The sequence below is a fragment of the Arabidopsis thaliana genome, chromosome 3, assembly GCF_000001735.4.
Source record: "Arabidopsis thaliana chromosome 3, partial sequence".
Taxonomy (NCBI): Eukaryota; Viridiplantae; Streptophyta; class Magnoliopsida; order Brassicales; family Brassicaceae; genus Arabidopsis; species Arabidopsis thaliana.
Genome location: NC_003074.8, coordinates 6,488,107 through 6,509,440, shown reverse-complemented (window position 1 = coordinate 6,509,440; position 21,334 = coordinate 6,488,107). Strand labels below are relative to the sequence as shown.

Below are 21,334 nucleotides of genomic sequence, written 5' to 3'. Positions count from 1 at the left end.
GGCCTCATACTAAACCGCTTCAAAAGCTAATTTCTGGTTTATTTAACAGATATAAATAAAATCGAACCGGGATGAGAAGTAAGAAGTGAAGAATCATCGATATGGCTGTTATTGCTTCACTTCATCATCTTCAACCTCTCTCGTCTTTCTCGTCTCCTCCTTCTCCTTCAAGCTCTAAGCCTCTCTATCTAAAATTCCAAACCTCACACCGTGAAAATCTAAGACACCTTTCTTCTCTCGGAATTGTTCCTCAGAATCCCCGACTTGCTCCTCCGGCGAATGATCTTTCCGTTATCCTCTCCGCCGTGAATCTCCTCAAATCGAAAGGAATCTCCGACGAAGATTTCCCACGCCTCGTTTTCCTCTGTCCACAGCTCTTCTCGCCCACTTTCGACATCTCTAAACTCGATCCCGTCTTCGATTTTCTCACCGGCGAGCTTGGAGCTTCCGCAGAAGAATCCAGGGGCTTAATCGTAAATTGCCCGAACATCCTCTTCTCCGACGTTGAGTATTGCTTGAGACCGACGCTTGTTTACCTTAAGGAGCTAGGGGTACGGAATCTGAACCGAGCCAGCAAGACGAACGCGCACGTGCTGAACACGAGAGTTGAGAAGCTAAGAGCAAAGATGAGATTCTTGAAGAGTATAGGTTTCGAACACGAGGAAGCAGCTAGAGTCTGTGGGAGAATCCCGGCGATATTCGGATACAGTGTTGAAGATAACTTGAGGCCCAAGTTCGAGTTTCTCGTTTACGACATGGAAAGAGAACTTGAAGAGCTCAAGAAGTTTCCGCAGTATTTTGCGTTTAGCTTGGGGAAGAGGATAAGGCCAAGACATTGGCATTTGAAGAAGAAGAACGTTAGGGTTTCGCTTAGTAGAATGTTAATGTGGGGTGATCAAAAATTCTACTCAAAATGGAAGCCATAAGCCATAATCTTTTAAGTTTTAACATATGTTAGTATTCAGAAATCTGAAAACAAAAAAGTTGAATTGCATTTCAAGGAAAAGTGATTTTGAATCATATGAAAATTCTTGAGGGAATCATTGAAAATTCAAATCCCGGGTTCGATCACAGACTCTCTTTTAAGGTTACTGACGAATTACAAGATCGATATCGGCCCCAACTTCTGCAATCTTGGCTTCCTTTGACGCCTTCGCTGATTTTGCGATGCTCTCTACATCAAAATCTATCGCTATCTTCTTCACGAGACCTTCAAGCATCTGTTGTTACAAACACACACCGATTAAATTATGTAATTAACAACAAGTGGATTACGTTACTCTAGTTGTTGCGGAAACTAACCAGTGAGCCAATTGCTACCAGACTCCGGAACTTGGAATCAACATCTGCAGCTTCTTCTTCTGCTACCTGTAGTAATAAGTTAAATATTTTTAGCACCAAAAAAATGATAATAAACTATTTGGTACATTGGTCTTCTCCGATTTTACTTTGATCTCAGAGATTTGTGCAAGTGACAGAGACAAAATAAAAACAGATGAGATTCAACTCGGTGACGATGAATAGGATTTGGATGTATGCAACAGTGGTTAAAAATAACCAAATTTAGGCGTACCTGCAAAGCTGCTGAAAGGACTTGAGCTTGACCTTCTTGATCCTTCTTTTCTATTAATAGCACTGCATAACTGAGGAAGAACAAAAGCATAGATTACGGTTTGATCTTTCTCCACAGAGAGTTTAATAATAGAATAAAGCTACAATTTGGCAAAAATCCAACTAGAAGAAAGTAATATAAGAGAGATCTTACTTGAGAAGCAACGTCGAATAAGCCAACTGCAGATTCTTATTTGGGGATGAATAACAGTTTGAGAAGGCATCAAGAATCTGCATTGATCCACAGCAATTAAAACCACTTCTCAAATTATTATAATAAACACACACATGTATAGGCACTATCTTATGTTTAAATGTAATTAGAAACTTAATTTATATGCCCAGACGCAAAAAAGCAATGTATATTAGACATAAAACCCAAAAATTTCTCCTCAGGTTGCAAGTCACAGCTAAACCAATTAGTAGGTTCATCGAGATCATCACACATCCTAGTTCTGGTATAAAATCATAGAAATGAAAGAGTCCTTACTTGACTATGATGCGTCTGTAGCCAGTAATGAAATGAAGAATTCTTGAATAGATTAACAAGGACACGAACAGTCGTTAAAAGATTTGCAGGAAGAGCAGAATCTTCTGTAACTTTCTTTATCAAATCCAAAAGCAGGTCTGATTGATATATAGTAACAGAGAGATACCAGTTAATAAAGGACATTACCTACTAGCTAGTACTTTCATTAATGTTGAGAAAGCATAGCTTCACGAATTAGATGATTACCATTGTTGTTTTCCACATGCTTGATAAGTAGACTTGCTCCATGATGATGCAAAACGAGCATCCTTACTATATCAGTAGCTGCATATTCAAAACCATAGGTATAAGAGCTTGACACAAGATAAACATAAGGCTATATCCAACAAAAGACAAAAATAAAGTGGCCAGCGAAAGGCAAAATGCTTTATGGCCTGCAAGAAACATCAAAAGAAACACAAGGAGACCAAGAATAACATCCAAATAAACCAAAACATATCTCATTTTAGATTGTTTAACAAGCATCTCGGAAAAAACTGACTTTGCTGTGGCTTCATAATATTGAGAAACATATGGCTACCATCAAAAGTTCAATATGTAATAAACAGTTCTGTTTGACTAATTGATTGACAAGAGAAGACCAACCAGGAAACATCATTGCCGGTGGCCATGCTTGTAGCACTTTCAAAAGCAAAGCAATATCCATGTCAGCAAAATTGGTAGAGTGGTAGTGTGATGTGTCCTTCAGTATATTAACGATTGCGCCTACTCTGGATACTTCGAGTTCGGTCAGGGACTTGTCATTGTTTACCTTCAAAAGATGGAAAAATTGTAGAAACATAAATACCAACAATAGTATAAGTAAAATAACCATTTAATCATTTTGTGTGACTAAAGTTGATACTGAAAGCTTACTGCGTCAGATCGTAAAGTAGTATTGAACTCTGTCATCTTTTTCAGAATCCCGTCATATTGAGCAGCATCGAAAACTAGCACACCTCTCTGGAGAGAGTTATGGAAGAAAAAAGGATCAAAAAGCTAGAAACATTAAACAGTAATAACTAATAAAGAAAGAGAACCAGCGTACTTTTGGAATGTGCTTGTATAAAGGTTTTGCCGGAGTTGCTGCAACAGAAAAGAGTCAGAGCATGAGGCAGCAAAAGAACAATACAAGAAATGAAGAAATTGAAAGTATTATGTGAAAATGACACAGACAGTGTATTCATACCAGCTGTACGAGATGCTTGCCCAGGCACATAAGCATTTGCTGTTACACAATAAAAGGCAAAACACAAAATTAAAATAAAATCCTAAAAACAAAATTTCAGACCAATTATTTTCAAAAATTTTATACCGCCGGTGAAGGGATCACGAAAAGATGGATTAAAGTTGAAGTCTTTCTGCCCAGAATTTTGTAATATAAATTCAACAATTTGCTGCCGATATGCAAAGGGGAGATTCTCTTTTAGAAGCCACTTGTCAGCTGCATCATAAGGATTGTCTGCCAAACAAGAAAAGATTTGAAGTATCAAAAACTGAAGCAGTTTCTTGTGGTTGCACTTGTAATAAAACAAGGCCAGTAAGAGCATTCAGGTACCTGATCGATTGTAAGGTAGCTTCCGGATAGGTTCCCCATCACCAATGTCAACATCGAAAACTAGAGAAAAAAAAGGGCTAAGAATTTTGTTCTTCGATTTTGAGAGATTCTCAAGTTTCCATAATAGGTCAAAATCTAACCAAAATCATATTGAACTCCCTCGTGAATTGGACGATCAGCCACACCATCTGGGCCATCAACAACCTCACCAATCTGAAAAAAGGCATGCAGTGAGAACTCAAAACATTCTACCACACTAAAAAGCCAATGTTTAATCCTTCATATGCAAACAAATGTTAGAGAGAAATCTATCTCATTTACTTGCTATCTACTTAAGAGATTGCTACTTCGAAGGAGGATCAGAAGTCAAAATCAGATGAAATTTTCCTCTCAGGTATGGGTTGCCACATTAAATAAAATCCTCGCAAAAGGCAAATTGCTGGCAGTACATGCTATCAATTTATGACCAGACAGCATGCTCATTCGTGGAAATTACAAGCCCTAATCCGATGGCAACTTTTCGATGAACAAAGTAACAAATATTCCTCAAGGTAATTGTTTCAAAGGGAAGTTATCTGTATATTCATGCATGCGATCTAATATATAGCAAAGCCGCATTCAGGTCAAGAGCAAAAACGAAATGCAGTCGACAAATAAAAAAAAAGATAAAAGTTCATTCTGTTTACTTACTTTGTCCCATCTCTGTTCTTTCATATTCCATGCATAAGCAACACCATTGTCTCCTTCCCTTACTACTTTTGTCTGGCCATCACTGGTACCTGAGAACATATATCAAATAAGAGAGGATGATGTTACAAGAATGCCAGCTTAATCTATTCAAATTTGATCGCCAGACACTATCAATTATCTTTGTGTTCTCTTGAGATTCTTTAAAATTTAGCCTTTCTCCCGTACGAAACATTAATATTACAATTAATTGGATAATAAATGGTACCTGGTGACGTCAAAGAATCAAGCCCTGGCAGCTCGTCAAGTTTCAATCCGCCAACCTTTTTCCTGAGATAAAGAACAGCACGCATATACTTTGCAGTTATATTTTGAGCATAAAAGACAAGAAAGCATACCCCGTCAGCAGGTCATATAATATGCATTGCCACGTGAAGAAAAAAAACTCAATGGACATAGAATTTAGTCGATAAGAATAGAGATCACCATAAATGATCAGATTACCTGCTTAGTTTGTATTGAGAAATTTGGGAATCATAGGCATCAATCTCCATCTGATCTGCAATCGCATCATGACGTACTGTCCAAACACGAACCACTCCATCTGAACATGCTGTCACAATATCTCCGGTTTCCAAAAACTTGGCATCCCAGATACAGCCTGGGTGTTCCAAACTCTGAACGCAGACTCCATCTGTACCAAAACAAAAATAACAAAGTAAGAACAATAGATCAACCTATAAGATCTAAACATGCTTTAAACCAAAATGTCAGTCTCTTTTCGCAAGTGATATCTATTATAACAGCTATTGCAGACCAATCTTCGTGAGCCTTTCAAACTGGTTTCTGATCAGTTGATTACTGTCTGACATACTAACAACTAACTTTCCATAGGTTGCAACTAAGTGATCAAATTTATAACACGTCTTCCACAAAAATATGATATATAGACATCTTTATTATTGAAAGAAAACTTTAAGAGCGAGCAACATACTGAAAAGTGGAGACATATTTTCCAAATTTAAACATCTCAGACCTCATATAACCTAGAAAACTGTGAAACATAAGTGAAGAACAGCCAAGGCATCAATAGAAACTAAGGAACCCGTAATCACCTTTCCATATCTTGGCATGACGATCTTCACTGGCACTAACAATAAGGCCAGACGAATGTGCGTCAACTGAATAAACAAGGGAGGTGTGGCCAACCATCTCAAGAAGAACTTCGCCACTTAGTGCCCATAACCTGATTGAACTGTTAGAAAAAATAAAATAGTGATTTACAACCTTTGCTGTGTACAAACACATGAAAGGATAAATAAGAGAAAACTCAAGTATCATATTATCCCCGGATCACAAAACTTATCCAGGTCATGCAAAAGACAACACAATTCGAGTTAAGCACATAAGGATTCACTTGGACAATGAAATTCAGTAAGGCATGAGTTTGTTGGAAGCAAATAACTTACCCATCATGTGATGCGGAAAGAAATCCTAAATCAGGCATCACAGCTAACCCTCTAACAGTATCTGCATTGTAAAATAAAAATACTTGTATAAGACAATAGTTTCTCCAATAACAAGGAATCCCTGACAACAGGCCAGTGTCTTGGCACTTCACAAGATAAGATATCTTAGAGCAGCTAGTATCAGATTCTATCTTATTTCCGGTATGCAGTTTCTCATATTGACAAGGAAATTTTGAGAGATACGAAATTTGGGAGAGAGTAATGAATTCACCTGTATGCCCTGAAAGAGTTTGCAGACTCGTTTTACCCTTCCAGAGTTTGAGACTGGCGTCACTTGAACCTGGTAAGTACAAGTAACATCAGTGAAAAATATGCCGTCAAGCCTAATCAAAAAGAAGTATATGCATCTTAAGAACAACCAAAAAATCATTTAACCTAAGCTTGCAAAACGATCATACTAGAAAATACAATCGAATAAGGAAGTCCATGGCAGCAAGAAAACAACAAAAAAAACAGAAACAAATGCATCAAATGACAGCTTTAGCTGGATCATGTACCTGAAACGAGCTCACCAGATGGCAGCCTTATCACTGCCTGGATAGGCGACTGGTGTGCATCCCAAGATTCAACAAGCTGACCGTTTCTCCATCGTTTCAGGGTTCTACAAATAAAAATAAATAAATGTAAGTTACATTACACAACAGTAGAGGGTAAATCAAAATTTGATGGATCTCTTTACCCCAGTATTACTAAAGCTAGTAAGCTACTCAAGACAATAATGCACACAATTAACACTCATAAAACCTTTACAACTACGGTTAAGATTCATATAATATCCTGTATGTGATACAATTCCTGGGAAACAGTGAAGGAAAACCGCAGGCTAGTACACTCACTGGATACTAAGTAAGAGGCATTATTGACTAAACAGTTGGTAAATGTCATACTAAGGAAATTACATGAACAGGAGGACTTACTGATCAACTGAAGATGAAACTATGTCCTCATTATCAATAGCAACACCAGTGACTTGCATCTGATGACCCTTCAATGTCTGAATATTCTCTCCATTCATCAGATTCCAAACAAAAACGAAAGTATCCATACTCCCAGAGACAAGTCTTCCTTCAGGGTATTCATCAGTTGGTGGGATCCATGCAAGTGGCCCAACAAAGCTAGTATGACCCAGCAGAATTTTCTCGGAGGTATACTTGCGCTTATCAGATGGATCCAGTGACCAAACCCTTATGGTCCTATCTCTTGATGAAGTAGCTATATTCTCATCATTACACACACAAATCCCACGAACCTGAAGATGTTGATAAACCATGAGTTTCCATTGTCACAATCACAGTTATTATTCAATTGCATAAGCTCAATAGCATAAAGACAATCACACTCCTGCCGAAAAATTGTATAAATTTGATCTATATTAATGCCATTGGCACGCAAGGTTAAACATCAAACCCTATTAGATAAAATTCTCAAATTGAGTACAAATTCGTTGAGAAGTCAACCTAATAATAAAACTAATCAAAACAAAGCTTCACACTAACTATCAAATCAGCTCATTGAATTGAAAAACCCTGGATCAAAAGCGGAACAGTGAAATTGGAATCACGAGGGTGAATTTTGCTGAACCCTACTGAATACAAGACTTAATTTCAAAATCTAGAGTAGAATCGATCACGAAAACGAGAAATCAAAACAGTAGAAAGAAGAAGTGGATTTAGCAAAGAGATCTTACATCATCATCGTGGCCATGAAGCTCGCACCTGAGCTTGTACTCGTTGAAATCGATATCCATGACCATGACTGAGAAGGAGAAGCAGCAGATTGAGAGATACCAAACGCCAAATTGCTGCGACTCAAAAAGTGACTTGAGGAAGGAGAAACACTCTGCAGGAGAAAAACTAATTTCTTATTTCCTTTCTTTTATATAAGGATAAACGTATAATAAATAACCTTTGTGGGCTTTCAAAGCCCGGCCCAATTGATAGACTGAAAATAATAATAAGCTGAATAAAGGGAACAATGAAACACGATGACGTGTCGAATTTAATAATGACGAAAAAGGAGGGGACAGTGGTTTAAATTTCCTCACCTTCCTAAGAGTACTACTTTCTACGAGAAGTGGCATAGACCGTAATTAGCAACAACCTCTGAGCCTATTTTCACAAAACGATCGTAGTCCTTCATGATATTTTTCTCGGCCATTAAATTCTTCTTCTTCTGCACTGTTTGTTTATAAATAAAACCTGGAAGCTCAGTTCCATGGTAAGCTGTCTTCTTCTATCTGGTTCCTTTCTCTGTCTGAATTTCTTTTTTCCAATAATAAATTTTACAAATGCTGTGTTCTTGATTGGCTTTTTTAATCCTCACTGAGATTTGTGCTTGAATCTTGATTATCTTGGTGAGAGTTTTTGTTTTAGACAATGTATATATGTGTTTGAGAATACAAGCTTCTTCTTTATTTTAATCCAACATTAATCAGATTGTATGAATTTGAATAAGTCTATTAAATTACAAGACATTGTTTTCGTTTTCTGTTGATAAAGTACTTTGCTATCGATTCTTATTTTGATGTGTCTTTGATCATTACCTGCAGGTGAAGTATGTTGTGTTCAACCATATGAGCTCTGATGGTGATTCTGGTAACAGGAAATTCATGAACTTTGTGATTCATTGCATCAAGAATAGAAGACTAGAAGGGGGAGGTTAATTAGATTATCTTAAGGTGTATAAAATGGAAAAAAAGAGTGTACCAAATTCTGATAAGTTGTCTCTGATTAGAGTGTTAAGAGGTATAATATGTCTGATGGTGTTAGTTTCAACAGCTTTTATGATGTTGATATTCTGGGGGTTCTTATCAGCTGTAGTGTTGAGGCTTTTCAGCATTCGCTATAGCCGTAAATGTGTTTCCTTCTTCTTTGGCTCGTGGCTCGCCTTGTGGCCTTTCCTCTTTGAGAAGATTAACAAAACCAAAGTTATCTTCTCTGGTGATAAGGTTCCTTGCGAGGATCGAGTATTGCTCATTGCAAACCACCGAACAGAAGTTGATTGGATGTACTTCTGGGATCTTGCACTGCGTAAAGGCCAGATTGGGAATATCAAATATGTGCTTAAGAGTAGTTTGATGAAATTACCTCTCTTTGGTTGGGCGTTTCACCTCTTTGAGTTTATTCCAGTTGAGAGGAGATGGGAAGTCGATGAAGCAAACTTGAGACAGATAGTTTCGAGTTTTAAGGATCCCCGAGACGCTTTATGGCTTGCTCTTTTCCCCGAGGGCACAGATTACACGTACGTTTCCTTTCTTTGGAGTATCATTCTTGTTTAGAGACCTTTTAGTTAAAAGCATTTTACAATGGAACTTTATGCAGAGAGGCTAAATGCCAAAGGAGTAAGAAATTTGCTGCTGAAAATGGCCTTCCGATACTGAACAACGTGCTGCTTCCCAGGACAAAAGGTTTCGTCTCCTGCTTGCAAGAACTGAGTTGCTCACTTGACGCAGGTTTGTCTATACTTTTGCTGGTTTGCATCAGTGATTTAAGATCCTAGGCCTTTCCTCTCTTCTTGAAAAACGCAAACTCTGATGCAACACTATTGCACTTGCAGTTTATGATGTGACCATCGGTTATAAAACCCGCTGCCCATCTTTCTTAGACAACGTTTATGGAATTGAGCCATCAGAAGTTCACATCCACATCCGTCGTATCAACCTGACCCAAATCCCAAATCAAGAAAAGGACATCAATGCTTGGTTAATGAACACATTCCAGCTCAAAGACCAGCTGCTCAATGACTTTTACTCCAATGGTCATTTCCCTAACGAAGGAACAGAGAAAGAGTTCAACACAAAGAAGTACCTCATAAACTGTTTGGCAGTGATTGCCTTCACCACCATCTGTACACATCTCACCTTCTTCTCATCAATGATTTGGTTCAGGATTTATGTCTCTTTGGCCTGTGTCTACTTGACCTCTGCTACGCATTTCAATCTTCGTTCTGTTCCACTTGTTGAGACTGCAAAAAATTCCCTCAAATTAGTAAACAAATAAACTTTCATTGCTTTCAGTTCACAACTTCACATGATGGAATATTTTTTACTTTTGTATTTCGGGGTTAAGAATCAATCCACTTTCTACTTATGCAATGTGAGGTCAAGCTGCAATATATGATTAGCTCTATTTTAGAATGTCTTCATACATTCATCTACACATGTTAGATCATAGCTTGGGATAATAAAACACAAAATACAACCATAAGACACATTTTGCCTGCTACATAACTCACAGAGCCGACCACCAACTATTCTCATTAATAAATTGTCAAATTGGGATAATGCTTCCAAGATATATCAAGTACAAGTACCTACATACTGTGCATGTGAAAGCAATTAAATTGAATTTGAGCCCCTAAGAAAATTTGAGGCCACCAAAACACCCGTGACGAGTTATCACATTGGAACATAGTAATGTCAATGTCTCACGGGTCTTCTTACTCTATAGTATAGACCATTTTCGACATTCGATATTTCCACTACATGTGCTCATGAATATGGATACTGAATAATATCAAAAGCCTGTGAACATGCTTTCATGTTAAAATTATAATTTCGTTTTATCTAAATCTCACCAGTTACGTGCCTATTCTCTCAATATAAACCCTATGAAGCAGGTAGTATAGCCTATCCTAAGCTAAGAGAAGAGCAAACCCAACAAATTGTTGAAAAGACATTTAGGTAAATACTCTCTCAAAGTATATAAAGCCATGGAGCCAAACACTAAGCTTATCGTTCTTACCTTGGTTCTTGCCTTTACACTCACGGCAGCAACCGGACAGATCTTCTGCGGTATGACTTCTACTTGTCTGAACTCTTGCAAGCCCTATGTGTAGGCTAGGAACCCAATGACCACCGGAATTGATCCCTTGGGCCCTTGCTGCAATGCCCTGTCCAAGGCCGATTTCCAGTGCCTCTGTAAGCATAAAGACAGTATCAATGTCCGTGATATCGAGCTTTGACCTCGCTGAGAAACTCCCGGAGAAGTGTGGATTAGCTGCTGCAACTTGCTAGTAGGTTTTCTTTCGGAAGGTTTCGCTTTGTGGTTTGGTTTTCATGGTTTTCTTATACTGATTTATATTGATGTTGTTGTTGTTGGTCTCTGCCTGATGTTGTTTCTGTTGTTGTTTTCTTCACTTTGTGCTGGTGCTGCTTGTTTTTTCCCGCCTACTTCAAAATAATAAACAAAACAAAAATGTTGACCGTTAAAGCACAAAAGACAGAGATCATCAACCTTCGGTCATGTGAGTGATATATAATTTATGTACAGAAAATTGATACCTCTCTGTCTATTAAATCATGATTTCATCTATTTCAGACAAATCCTTGGTCACAAAATGTAGCATCGCATATATAGCTTCTGTTTCATAATGGGAAATGTCAGATGAAGTAAACATATGAAATTGTTTATCTATATTAGCCCAGCTGCACCCAGAAAAAATTTCCAGCTCCTTCCCTCTCATTTGATGCCGTATCCGTTGCATCTCATCCCATCTACCAGAGGAGGCATAAGCGTTAGCTATTTGAATATAGCGAGACCCGTTAGATCCTTCAATGACTAACAATTTCTCTTCGACTTCCTTCACAAGCTCTGTATTCTTATTCCAGCTACAAGCATTTAAAAATGCTCCAAGAATAACGGCATCTTTTTCAACTTGATCAATACCTTCCATAAGCTCTATGGCTTTGTCTAACCTATAGGCCTTTCCATACAAATCTATCATGCAGGTATAGTGACCAGTCTCGGGAGATATGTTGTAAGCCTCTATCATCGACTTGAAGTATTTCTCACCTTCTAGAACTAAGCCGCGGTGACGACAAGCTGATAGGAGGGCCATAAACGTGATTTCATCTGGCTTGAATCCACCCTCAGTCATGTCTTCAAAGTGCTGGAAAGATTTGGCTTCATGACCATGATGAGCACAACCAGCTATCATTGCGTTGTACATAACTGTGTCTCTCTCGAAGCTACTGTCAAAGATCCTTTCAGCATACTCAACATTTCCACATTTTGAATACATGTCAACAAATGCAGTAACAAGTTTTTTATCCATTAAAATGCCTGTTCTCAAGCTGTGACCGTGAATCTCCTTCCCCGGTTCCATATAAGCTTGTAAAGAGCATGCACCAAGGACGCTGACCATGACCAAAGAATCAGGAGTATTAGTCTCATTGGCTATAAACGCACGAGCAAGCTCAAGCACAGAATCAGGTTGACGTAAATTAAGATATCCCAAAAACATTGCAGTCCAGACCACTAGATTCTTTTCAGATAAAGAATCAAATAACCTTTTCGCTTCCACCATCTTCCCCTGAGACGAGTAGCCCACGATCATTGAAGAAGCTGAATACAAGTTTCCAAAACCATATAACAAATGAGCAGACTCTGCATACTTCATATTTCCACACTTGCAATAAACATCAACAATTCCACTGCTAACAAATTTATTAGAATATGATCCATTCTTCAATACCCTAGCATGTACTTCCTTCCCAATCTTCAGGCTCTTTAAACTACTCAGAACATTTAGTACAGCACCGAAACTGTGTTCGTCCCATTTCAACCCATTTTCCTCCATACTAACAGCCATCTTCAAAGCTTCTTCTTCATAACCATTCTGTGCATACCCTGCAATCAATGTATTCCAAGAAATTGTATCATTCAGTTCTGGATTTCTCCAGAATACACTCAAAGCTTTATCAATGTCACCTTCTCTGCAATAAGCTGCAATCATTGCGTTCCTAGCCACACTATCAACAAACTCAACACACGATCCGTTAAATATATTACAGACTTCCTTAAACTTCCCACATTTCGAATACATGTGAATGAGAGAACTAACGGCAAACTTAGTTCCATCATTCCCTGTTTTCACCAAAACTCCATGCAACTGTTCGCCGTAAAACACATTGGTTAACTTTGCAGAAAGTTTAACCATAGTAGTGACAGTGAAATCATCTATCCAAATATCATCCTTCTCCTTCCTATGCATCTCACCAAACATCTCAATAGCTTCACTCTCACACCCATCAGTTTTGGCAAACCCTGAAAGCAGAGTGTTGTACGTAATTAAATCTCGTTCACAATTATCACTTTCGAACAATTCACGCGCTTCCTTCACGTTGTTGAACTTTACGTAGGCTGCGATCACTGCGTTCCATGAGTAAACGTTTCTTTCAAGCATTTCGTCGAACACGTTCCGTGCTTCTCGCAATAAACCACTTTTTGAGTATAGGTTAACAAGTTGATTCGAGGAGACTGCGGTTAAGGTTGAACCAGATTTAATGGAGCGAATGTGATGCAAAAACCCATCCTTTAAGCACTTCATGTCCAGTTTTCAGACCTATAGACTAGACATATTGCCAATTTGATGTCTTGTTGAGTTATATATCGAAAATATTGTTGGGCTGAAATCTTATTTGAATTATACCTTGGGCCACATTAAAAGCCCATTAGATTAGATTTTAATTTATTATTCTAAAGCCGATGATTGTTTTCCTTGACGCAAATTCAGCTAGGGTTTTATGTGGCTTCAAATTTGTAACCACCAGAAGCAGAGGAGACTTGCTTCTTAAGCTTTAACCCTAACTTATTTGCTTTACATCGATCCTTGCTGAAGAAGATGCTGTCCGATCTTCCAAGGGATTTGGCAGAGGATGTGCTCGCTAGGCTTCCAACGAAATCTGTGAGAGTAGTGTGATTGGTTTGCAAAAATTGGAACACGTTATCCAAAGATGAGAGTTTAAATACAAGGAAGCACCTTGCTCAAGCCAAAGCAGAAACAGCCATGGAGTTTTTGGCAGTTATGGTGATGAATGATCGGGATTCTTTGATGAGTGTCAACCTCCATCACTCCATGGAACGACCCATCAATATCCTTCACTCTTCAGGGACATCCGATAAAAAAATAAATTAATATGTTAAACAAAATAGACATGGAGAAATTATTTGTTCCCAGTACTTATACAATCATTTGTTCACAATGATGATGTTCAAAATTATTACATGATTTACCTAATTGGTGTGATGTCGAATATTCCACATAGAAAACACATTATAAGAACTCTTTTTAATTTAGTTTGTCTAGATGCATATTTGACAAGTCTACAGCTTTAACAGGTCCACAAATCCACTCATCTCTAGTTTTTCACTTACATCACATGTCACATGCCTGCTTATGTAATAATATTTCAATTTGGACAAAGATATTTCCTATATATATATCCGATCAATTGCCTTTAGATTTTATAGATTAATATGCAAGTTCAATATCAATAAAAACAGAAATATATATTCTCGAAAATCGTTTTTGAATCTATGATTTTCATAATTTCATTTTCCTTATAATCTTTCTAATTAACATCTAACCTATATTTGTTTGATAATATCGACCAAAACATTACTAATTTCATATATTATTAAACATCAATCCATTATTTCTCTAATTGTACGTCTAGTCAACCACTAAAATCCTTCTTCTTTTTTTCCTGCGGTACGTGAAGAATTTCAATCACTTATCAAACCATAAACAACAAACCACGCAAAACGTTAAGCAGATACTATCATACGAGTTATATATAATAAATACCGGTAGCAAAAGAAAACAAAATTGTGGTAGTCTTGAACGACTACTGAGTTTTAATTAAGTCAATAGAAACCACAAAGAGTGAGAGCTTTATGAATTTGTGGTATGTTTAAATCGATAGGAACATTTGTTTTGTTTTGATTTAAGTCGTGGCCCAACAAATCCCCTATATGTTGTGATTGATTGTGGATGTGACACCATTTGCTTTATTCAACGTGAACAAATTCTCCTTTTATTCGTATATGGTAGAAACTCAGATTAATATATGTGTATTACGTCCATATATAGAAAATATGTATTTTATGAGGATTTAATTTCTTATAACTTCCGATCAATGTAAACAAATTGTTTAAACGAAATATATAATAACTTGTTTGATAATAGCTGGTCTTAGAGCATCTTAAGTTGTCAGAAACTTGGATTCACGTATATATCCAGCTGAGGAATCCATATGTGTATACTGTAACATGTTTAATACATATCTTTTCATAATTAAAAGTTTTAAAACAAAAACAAAACAAAAAAATTAAAAACTTAAGCGGGCTCTGTAGATTCCACTTTCCGACAATATCATATTTCATGATGTGTTACCATAAACCATCTTTCTTATCAATTTTAGCTCCCACGTAATCCGTAACTTACTATAATATGAATTACTAGTTTTTGTCCCAACATACTCAATATATGGTATATATACTTTGTCACTTCTACTATTTTGTTGAACAAATATATATTATCCTCTCATCATCTTCAAGATCTAACAAATTCAAAACGTAATAAATAGACATACTTTTCAAAATAAATAGAAGCACAAAATATCAAAACACGTGGTTGACTTTTTTAAATATAGTGGACTTTTCTAAGTATAGAAGAAGGTTAGGTGGAACTCTACACATCTTGCTTAAATATCATCATACCTATAAGGCTATAACTAATTAATCAGGGATCCAAATTCACACAAATCAAAATGCGAGATCGATCGTAATTAGTTTTTTTTTTTTTGTTTCTTCTTTCAAATACAATCATATATGTTGATTTTGTTCTACGTTGGACATGTTATAAAATGTTCCAAACTAATTAATAATATTAATCATGCTGATAAAATAAAGTAGTTGAATTTCTAGACTACGCTAAGTTTTTAGAAAAACAAATAAGTATTGTCTTATTGAATGATGGTCCAACTCAACTGCATAGATATTACTCTTCGGAGTCAACTTTGAAGTCGACCGATTTTGAATACGGACGCTTTTTATCATTTGTAAAATAGGTGATGATGATATTAAATGATAGATAAGATTTTTCTGATGTCTATCTGATGCATTAGTTGATAAGGAAAATTGTTAACAATTCTGATATTATACTGACAAGAGTCACACAGAAAAAAAAAAAAAACTATATGATTTTATCATTTACATTATATTTGTAAAGTCATCACTGGAAATGCGAAAAGGGGTATAGAAGTCCAAAATTACGAGCTGCCCGATCTTATGGTCACATATGATGGCTGCCTTTTCTGCTAGTACTTGGCCCACTTCACCATTTGCTACTTTTTCAATTATTGGATTTGTTTCTTTCTAATATGGTAAATTGATAACTACAATATCACTCTAAAAGTAATATTGTTAAATCGTTGCTCATAAAGGTTATATGAAAATATTTACCTTAACATTACATGATACACGCTAATTATCATAGTGAGAGAACCACGAATTATGAAGGAAGCACTTAGAAAAAAGTAATAGTAAATTAGTAGAAAGATCACAAAAGACTAAAGTATATATGATAAGCTGAGAAACTGATGTCTTCATAAATCGTGGCTCTTATCTCATCCGGAAGAAACCAAAGATAGTATAGAAATTTAATAAACTGATGTCATCCAGAAAAAACCAAACGCATTTCTTATGTATTTGCTCACTATATTCAGTCATATGCATTGTACATTTTTCTTGATCATATGTAAAACATATTCATAATTTTCATTAATTTAAGATTATCATGCACAATATGTGTCATGTATATAATGATATTACTCCCGAAGTTTAAGAATAGAGGAATTAAAATAAACGAGGATTTGACATCTCAAGAGGACGAAATACTTTTGATAATCACTTGTTTAATTTTTTCCTTGTAACTAAACTAAAAGAGTCTACAAGGTACGCAAGTTGTTTTGAAAATTCATAGTCTTCATAACAGCGATTGCTCTCGTAAGCCAACGACTTCTCTGCTTGATTGTTTCTTGCAAGTATCCACAAATATCAAATATTGTAGTATATCAGTGATATATATATTCAAACAAACATATAATACAAAATTTTGCAGGAATCTTTTAACATCATTATTAGAATGATTAAATTACCTATTATCGTCTTCGGGAATCAATACATGTGGTCTTGGACTGTTGTGTGTGTTGACCCGGCGAAGGACCCTTTACTTTAGGGTTTGAATGGTGACTGTGGTCGGGATGAACAAATGCATCACAAGCGATTTGTTTGCATTAATCATTATAAATCATTCTGAAGTATTTGTATATTTTAAAATAATAAACACTCCTAAATTTTTATTAGAAGACTGAAAATACGATCGTTATAGTAAACCTCTTAATTTTCAGTTGTGAACGTGAAAAAAATCATTAATCAATTAATTAAATTATTTATAAATACTCAAAGTCTATCGGATTTTATATTTCTGATCTTATACGTGGAAAACATGCGTGCATAGTCATTATTTAAAGCTACGAGAGAATTTGAAAATGAGAGATTAGTTTTGCAGTTAAAAGCATGAGAAAATTGCAATTACATTCGTGTTACTTATTTGTTCTTCGATAAGAGATGCATACAGTTTAGTATTTACATGTTCTTCTTGGTCATCATGTGACATGTGTAATGTTAATAAGTTGTTTTTTCGCCATCATTAGCTAATTAAGTGGAAACACATATTTCAACCTCGCAGCAAGGTACGCAGAGTGAAATGCACTAGCTTACGGATTCATAAGAAAACAAAAGCCAATTAATATTTATGGGTTCATCAGGAACTTAAATAAATAATCTGTAATGTCATTGGACCGAATCTCAGTGTAAATTATTGGCAGTGTATAAGTATATCATAAACTAGCACTTATCATATCAAACAAACATATTAATTATCTCGTTGTGTTTTTTAAAAAAAAATCTTGTTTTCACCATTAAATATGTTACAGAAGGATATAAAATATTACAAATTGAAATAAAATAAAATTATTTGAGCTGTAATATGAGCTCAATCCTCAAGATCAAGTCGACAACAACAGTCAACATTCAACAAGCTCACATGGAGTCATGGACAACAAGTATCCTTTCGTAATTACCTTTAGGCCCTCCAATTTATTATTATTATTTGTGGTCGTCCTTTTTGTTGGTAGAGTATAATTCAATAATACATAGTTAATTACATATTAAACTGAAATTTATGTATCATTAGTTGCCGTTTGTTCTACTGATAAAATGTTTTTGTTTTGTCTCTAAACGAAACGTGCAAATGTTCTTTAACCAAGAACAAAAAACAAATGTAATGATACCGATATTTTAGGACAGTTTTCCCATACTCTCGGACGATTTTGCCCTTGTCTCATTGGACTCTGAATACACACACGTCTGTTCTATATAAGACACACAGCTCCTTACCACAAGTTGTTGTTAGTCTACTCATTAATCCTCACAACTCTCTATCTCTCTCTCGCCCCATTCTCTATCATAATGACAGGTGCCACACCGGAAAACCGAACGGCCCCGTCGCCACCACCGGTGAAACATGTGCCGGAGTCAGTTCTGCCGGCTAAACCACCAAAGAGGAACAATTATGCATTCGCGTGTGCTATCTTAGCTTCCATGACTTCTATCCTCCTTGGTTATGGTATAGTTTTCTCGTTGAACTCTTTTCCGGTCAACGCAAAAAATGAAAACTCTACCAATAATATACACACACACATATTCTTTATTGATTCTAATTTAAGTGTATATTTTGCAGATATAGGAGTGATGAGTGGAGCAATGATTTATATAAAGAGAGATTTGAAGATTAATGATTTACAAATCGGGATTCTCGCTGGAAGCCTCAACATCTATTCACTTATAGGATCTTGCGCCGCCGGAAGAACCTCTGACTGGATTGGTCGGCGTTACACTATCGTGTTGGCTGGAGCCATATTCTTCGCCGGAGCTATCCTTATGGGATTGTCCCCTAACTACGCTTTCCTCATGTTCGGAAGGTTCATCGCCGGTATCGGCGTCGGATATGCTCTCATGATCGCACCAGTTTATACCGCCGAAGTCTCTCCGGCATCTTCCCGCGGCTTCCTCAATTCCTTCCCCGAGGTAAAAAAAACAATAATAGTTTACATAAAAATTTCAAAACATATAGTGTTAATTATTTACTTAAACAATATGATAAAACATTATAAACATAAAACATAATAATCGTAAACTATTTTTTTTTTACTTAAACGCTTTTTAGTGTTACTAAACTGTTAAAGTTGACCAGATTATAATTGTTTTATCAACCTTGAAATAAAATTTAATTATCATTGAAAAAAATTACCAAACAATTTGGCGGTTTATTTTGACTTTTATTCATACTAAAAAAAAGAATGAAAGTAATATCTGACGTGGCAGTGATTATGGTGACGTGTACAGGTGTTTATCAACGCCGGAATTATGCTCGGGTACGTATCAAATCTGGCTTTCTCGAACTTGCCGTTGAAGGTAGGATGGAGACTGATGCTCGGAATCGGAGCCGTACCTTCCGTGATACTCGCTATCGGCGTTCTCGCTATGCCGGAATCTCCACGGTGGCTCGTTATGCAAGGCCGTCTCGGTGATGCCAAGCGCGTTCTGGACAAAACCTCTGATTCCCCCACCGAAGCAACTCTCCGTCTCGAAGACATCAAACACGCCGCTGGTATTCCCGCCGATTGCCACGACGACGTCGTTCAGGTTACACACTTCACCAATTGAAATCCGAATCGAGATTTTGATCAATTGAATTCGAATTCGTGATTTCTCCGGCCACATTTTGACCTAATTTCAACCAATTGAATTCGAATTCGCGATTTCTCCGGCCAGATTTTGACCTAATTTCTCAATAATTTCAGGTGTCGAGGAGGAACAGTCATGGAGAAGGAGTTTGGAGAGAGCTTTTAATCCGACCAACACCAGCCGTGCGTCGTGTTATGATCGCCGCAATCGGAATCCATTTCTTCCAGCAAGCTTCCGGTATCGACGCGGTGGTTCTCTTCTCACCGCGAATTTTCAAAACCGCCGGACTCAAAACCGATCACCAACAGCTTCTAGCGACTGTAGCAGTAGGAGTAGTGAAGACATCATTCATACTAGTCGCCACTTTCTTACTCGACAGAATCGGGAGAAGACCATTGCTTCTAACCAGCGTAGGAGGAATGGTACTATCTCTAGCAGCGTTAGGGACTTCTCTAACGATTATAGACCAGTCAGAGAAGAAAGTGATGTGGGCTGTGGTTGTAGCTATAGCTACGGTGATGACTTATGTAGCTACGTTTTCGATAGGAGCTGGACCGATAACTTGGGTTTATAGCTCGGAGATATTCCCGTTGAGGTTGAGATCACAGGGCTCGAGTATGGGTGTGGTGGTGAACAGAGTGACTAGTGGTGTGATCTCGATATCGTTTCTTCCAATGTCGAAAGCGATGACTACTGGTGGAGCGTTTTACTTGTTTGGAGGGATTGCGACTGTGGCTTGGGTTTTCTTTTACACTTTCTTGCCGGAGACGCAAGGGAGGATGCTTGAGGATATGGATGAGCTTTTCAGTGGTTTCAGGTGGAGAGATTCCAAGAGTAAGCCTAAGGGTAACCCCGAGAAGACGGTACCGAATCCCGAGGTTGAGATTGGATCAAACAAGCAGTGGAAGGAAGGAGACACACAAAGTTCGTAGGAAATTTGATCAGATATGTAATTTGTATGGTATGTGGGTTTAATGATAAAACGAACAAATTAGCGTAACAAATTTAGTATGTGTGACTGTTTTCGTAATGAGAGTTGCAATAATTTAACTAATATAATTACTGAGATGAAAGGTACTGTGAACAAAATTGGTAGAGCCTAAAAGAATATCAACTCACTAGTCACGACACACTTTTGGTGAATGAAACACAAATAAGAGAAAGCACACGAAACCAAATGTTTTGGAGACAATAGTTTTGATACGTCTCAAACTCACTCACTAGTTTTGTAGACAATATTTCACAACATGTATTAAAATAAGAAGACAAACTTTTATATTCTCCCAAGTTTTTGACAATACGAACATGTAAAAAGATCCAACGAAGCACACGAATAACTACTAGAAATATTATTTTTCAAAGGAATTAACACAGTTTGAGTAATTTTCGCTTGAAACTGATGAGTCATCACTCTCCACATTGGGGAATTCTGAAAAAACAAAACCCCTTCACCAGCCGAAAAACTAGATATATGAAGCTTAAGTTAATCAAATTTCAAAACATAAGAAAGAAGCATTATCAGCACTTAAGAAGGTCAAGTGTTTTAAAATCCAAAACGTATTTTATGTCATAATAGAAATCGCACTATGATGATATAACTCTCGCCTCGTTATATCACCCTAACGTGACTACTATTACGACATGAAATACGATAGCTGATCATCACTTTACATTCTCAAGTGCCGACAATGCTTATTCAACAGATTTGATATATATATCCATCGACAACGGCTGTTTCGTAATGTGATTCAGATTACATATATTACATTTAGCCATCGGATACAAAATGAAGATTAGCCTAAACCTCATTAAGAAGAGCGAAGAA

General features: G+C 36.8%; 5 protein-coding genes, 1 long non-coding RNA gene, 1 other non-coding gene and 1 pseudogene across 15 annotated transcripts; 4 read left to right on the top strand and 4 right to left on the bottom strand.

The window, feature by feature from the left end:
* The first annotated feature begins 97 nt into the window (after nt 1-97).
* AT3G18870 (Mitochondrial transcription termination factor family protein) lies at nt 98-1,056 on the top strand. Its single transcript, NM_112773.3, has one exon. It carries the CDS (start codon nt 102-104, stop codon nt 924-926), a length of 825 nt encoding a protein of 274 aa, NP_188517.1. The 5' UTR covers nt 98-101; the 3' UTR covers nt 927-1,056.
* On the bottom strand, nt 202-442 carry AT3G03785. Its single transcript, NR_141036.1, has one exon. It is a non-coding gene; the product is annotated as an other RNA (long non-coding RNA).
* On the bottom strand, nt 888-7,773 carry AT3G18860 (transducin family protein / WD-40 repeat family protein). 2 transcript variants are annotated; one of them, NM_112772.3, is made up of 22 exons: nt 7,602-7,773; nt 6,832-7,163; nt 6,412-6,515; nt 6,126-6,194; nt 5,855-5,915; nt 5,501-5,640; nt 4,890-5,079; nt 4,654-4,715; nt 4,389-4,477; nt 3,839-3,911; nt 3,699-3,758; nt 3,456-3,602; nt 3,330-3,368; nt 3,189-3,226; nt 3,017-3,103; nt 2,747-2,912; nt 2,348-2,425; nt 2,102-2,238; nt 1,766-1,842; nt 1,574-1,643; nt 1,303-1,368; nt 888-1,220 (listed from the first exon to the last, which is right to left on the bottom strand). In NM_112772.3, exons 1-22 carry the CDS (start codon nt 7,665-7,667, stop codon nt 1,089-1,091), a joined length of 2,283 nt encoding a protein of 760 aa, NP_566620.1. In that variant the 5' UTR covers nt 7,668-7,773; the 3' UTR covers nt 888-1,088. The 2 variants fall into 2 exon arrangements, with proteins under 2 accessions (NP_566620.1, NP_850612.1); NM_180281.2 differs by having other exon boundaries at nt 1,303-1,364; nt 1,570-1,643; nt 7,602-7,759.
* Nucleotides 7,774-8,008: 235 nt separating this feature from the next.
* LPAT5 (lysophosphatidyl acyltransferase 5) lies at nt 8,009-10,109 on the top strand. 6 transcript variants are annotated; one of them, NM_001084715.1, is made up of 5 exons: nt 8,082-8,131; nt 8,463-8,658; nt 8,728-9,154; nt 9,235-9,365; nt 9,470-10,026. In NM_001084715.1, the coding sequence occupies exons 2-5, from the start codon at nt 8,601-8,603 to the stop codon at nt 9,910-9,912; spliced, it is 1,059 nt and encodes a 352-aa protein (NP_001078184.1). In that variant the 5' UTR covers nt 8,082-8,131; nt 8,463-8,600; the 3' UTR covers nt 9,913-10,026. The 6 variants fall into 6 exon arrangements, with proteins under 6 accessions (NP_188515.1, NP_001078184.1, NP_001326795.1 ...); NM_001338361.1 differs by having other exon boundaries at nt 8,102-8,131; nt 8,463-8,508; nt 9,043-9,154; nt 9,470-10,007; NM_112771.5 differs by having other exon boundaries at nt 8,009-8,131; nt 8,463-9,154; nt 9,470-10,036.
* Nucleotides 10,110-10,624: 515 nt separating this feature from the next.
* On the top strand, nt 10,625-10,928 carry AT3G18845 (annotated as a pseudogene). The gene has a single exon.
* A 124-nt stretch (nt 10,929-11,052) lies between these two features.
* AT3G18840 (LOW protein: PPR containing-like protein) lies at nt 11,053-13,306 on the bottom strand (the record flags this gene model as incomplete). 2 transcript variants are annotated; one of them, NM_001338360.1, is made up of 2 exons in its annotated part: nt 11,053-11,081; nt 11,196-13,243. In NM_001338360.1, one exon carries the CDS (start codon nt 13,241-13,243, stop codon nt 11,207-11,209), a length of 2,037 nt encoding a protein of 678 aa, NP_001325455.1. The 2 variants fall into 2 exon arrangements, with proteins under 2 accessions (NP_001325455.1, NP_001078182.2); NM_001084713.3 differs by lacking the exon at nt 11,053-11,081 and having other exon boundaries at nt 11,207-13,306.
* Nucleotides 13,307-18,011: 4,705 nt separating this feature from the next.
* On the top strand, nt 18,012-20,598 carry PMT5 (polyol/monosaccharide transporter 5). Its single transcript, NM_112769.3, has 4 exons — nt 18,012-18,388; nt 18,503-18,849; nt 19,168-19,467; nt 19,626-20,598. Exons 1-4 carry the CDS (start codon nt 18,232-18,234, stop codon nt 20,439-20,441), a joined length of 1,620 nt encoding a protein of 539 aa, NP_188513.1. The 5' UTR covers nt 18,012-18,231; the 3' UTR covers nt 20,442-20,598.
* Nucleotides 20,599-21,014: 416 nt separating this feature from the next.
* Nucleotides 21,015-21,207, bottom strand: MIR868. The gene has a single exon (NR_141597.1). It is a non-coding gene; the product is annotated as a microRNA ath-MIR868 precursor (primary transcript).
* Nucleotides 21,208-21,334: the final 127 nt, after the last annotated feature.

Coding starts and splice junctions, on each gene's coding strand:
- AT3G18870 (NM_112773.3), top strand. CDS start 102: ATGGCTGTTATTGCTTCACTTCATCATCTTCAACCTCTCTCGTCTTTC.
- AT3G18860 (NM_112772.3), bottom strand. CDS start 7,667: ATGGTCATGGATATCGATTTCAACGAGTACAAGCTCAGGTGCGAGCTT. Junction 6,516..6,831: donor GTTTCATCTTCAGTTGATCA/GTAAGTCCTCCT, acceptor TTTTATTTGTAG/AACCCTGAAACGATGGAGAA. Junction 3,759..3,838: donor GGGAGTTCAATATGATTTTG/GTTAGATTTTGA, acceptor TTTTTTCTCTAG/TTTTCGATGTTGACATTGGT.
- LPAT5 (NM_001035647.3), top strand. CDS start 8,601: ATGGAAAAAAAGAGTGTACCAAATTCTGATAAGTTGTCTCTGATTAGA. Junction 9,155..9,234: donor CCCGAGGGCACAGATTACAC/GTACGTTTCCTT, acceptor AACTTTATGCAG/AGAGGCTAAATGCCAAAGGA. Junction 9,366..9,469: donor GAGTTGCTCACTTGACGCAG/GTTTGTCTATAC, acceptor TTGCACTTGCAG/TTTATGATGTGACCATCGGT.
- PMT5 (NM_112769.3), top strand. CDS start 18,232: ATGACAGGTGCCACACCGGAAAACCGAACGGCCCCGTCGCCACCACCG. Junction 18,850..19,167: donor TCCTCAATTCCTTCCCCGAG/GTAAAAAAAACA, acceptor TGACGTGTACAG/GTGTTTATCAACGCCGGAAT. Junction 19,468..19,625: donor GCCACGACGACGTCGTTCAG/GTTACACACTTC, acceptor CAATAATTTCAG/GTGTCGAGGAGGAACAGTCA.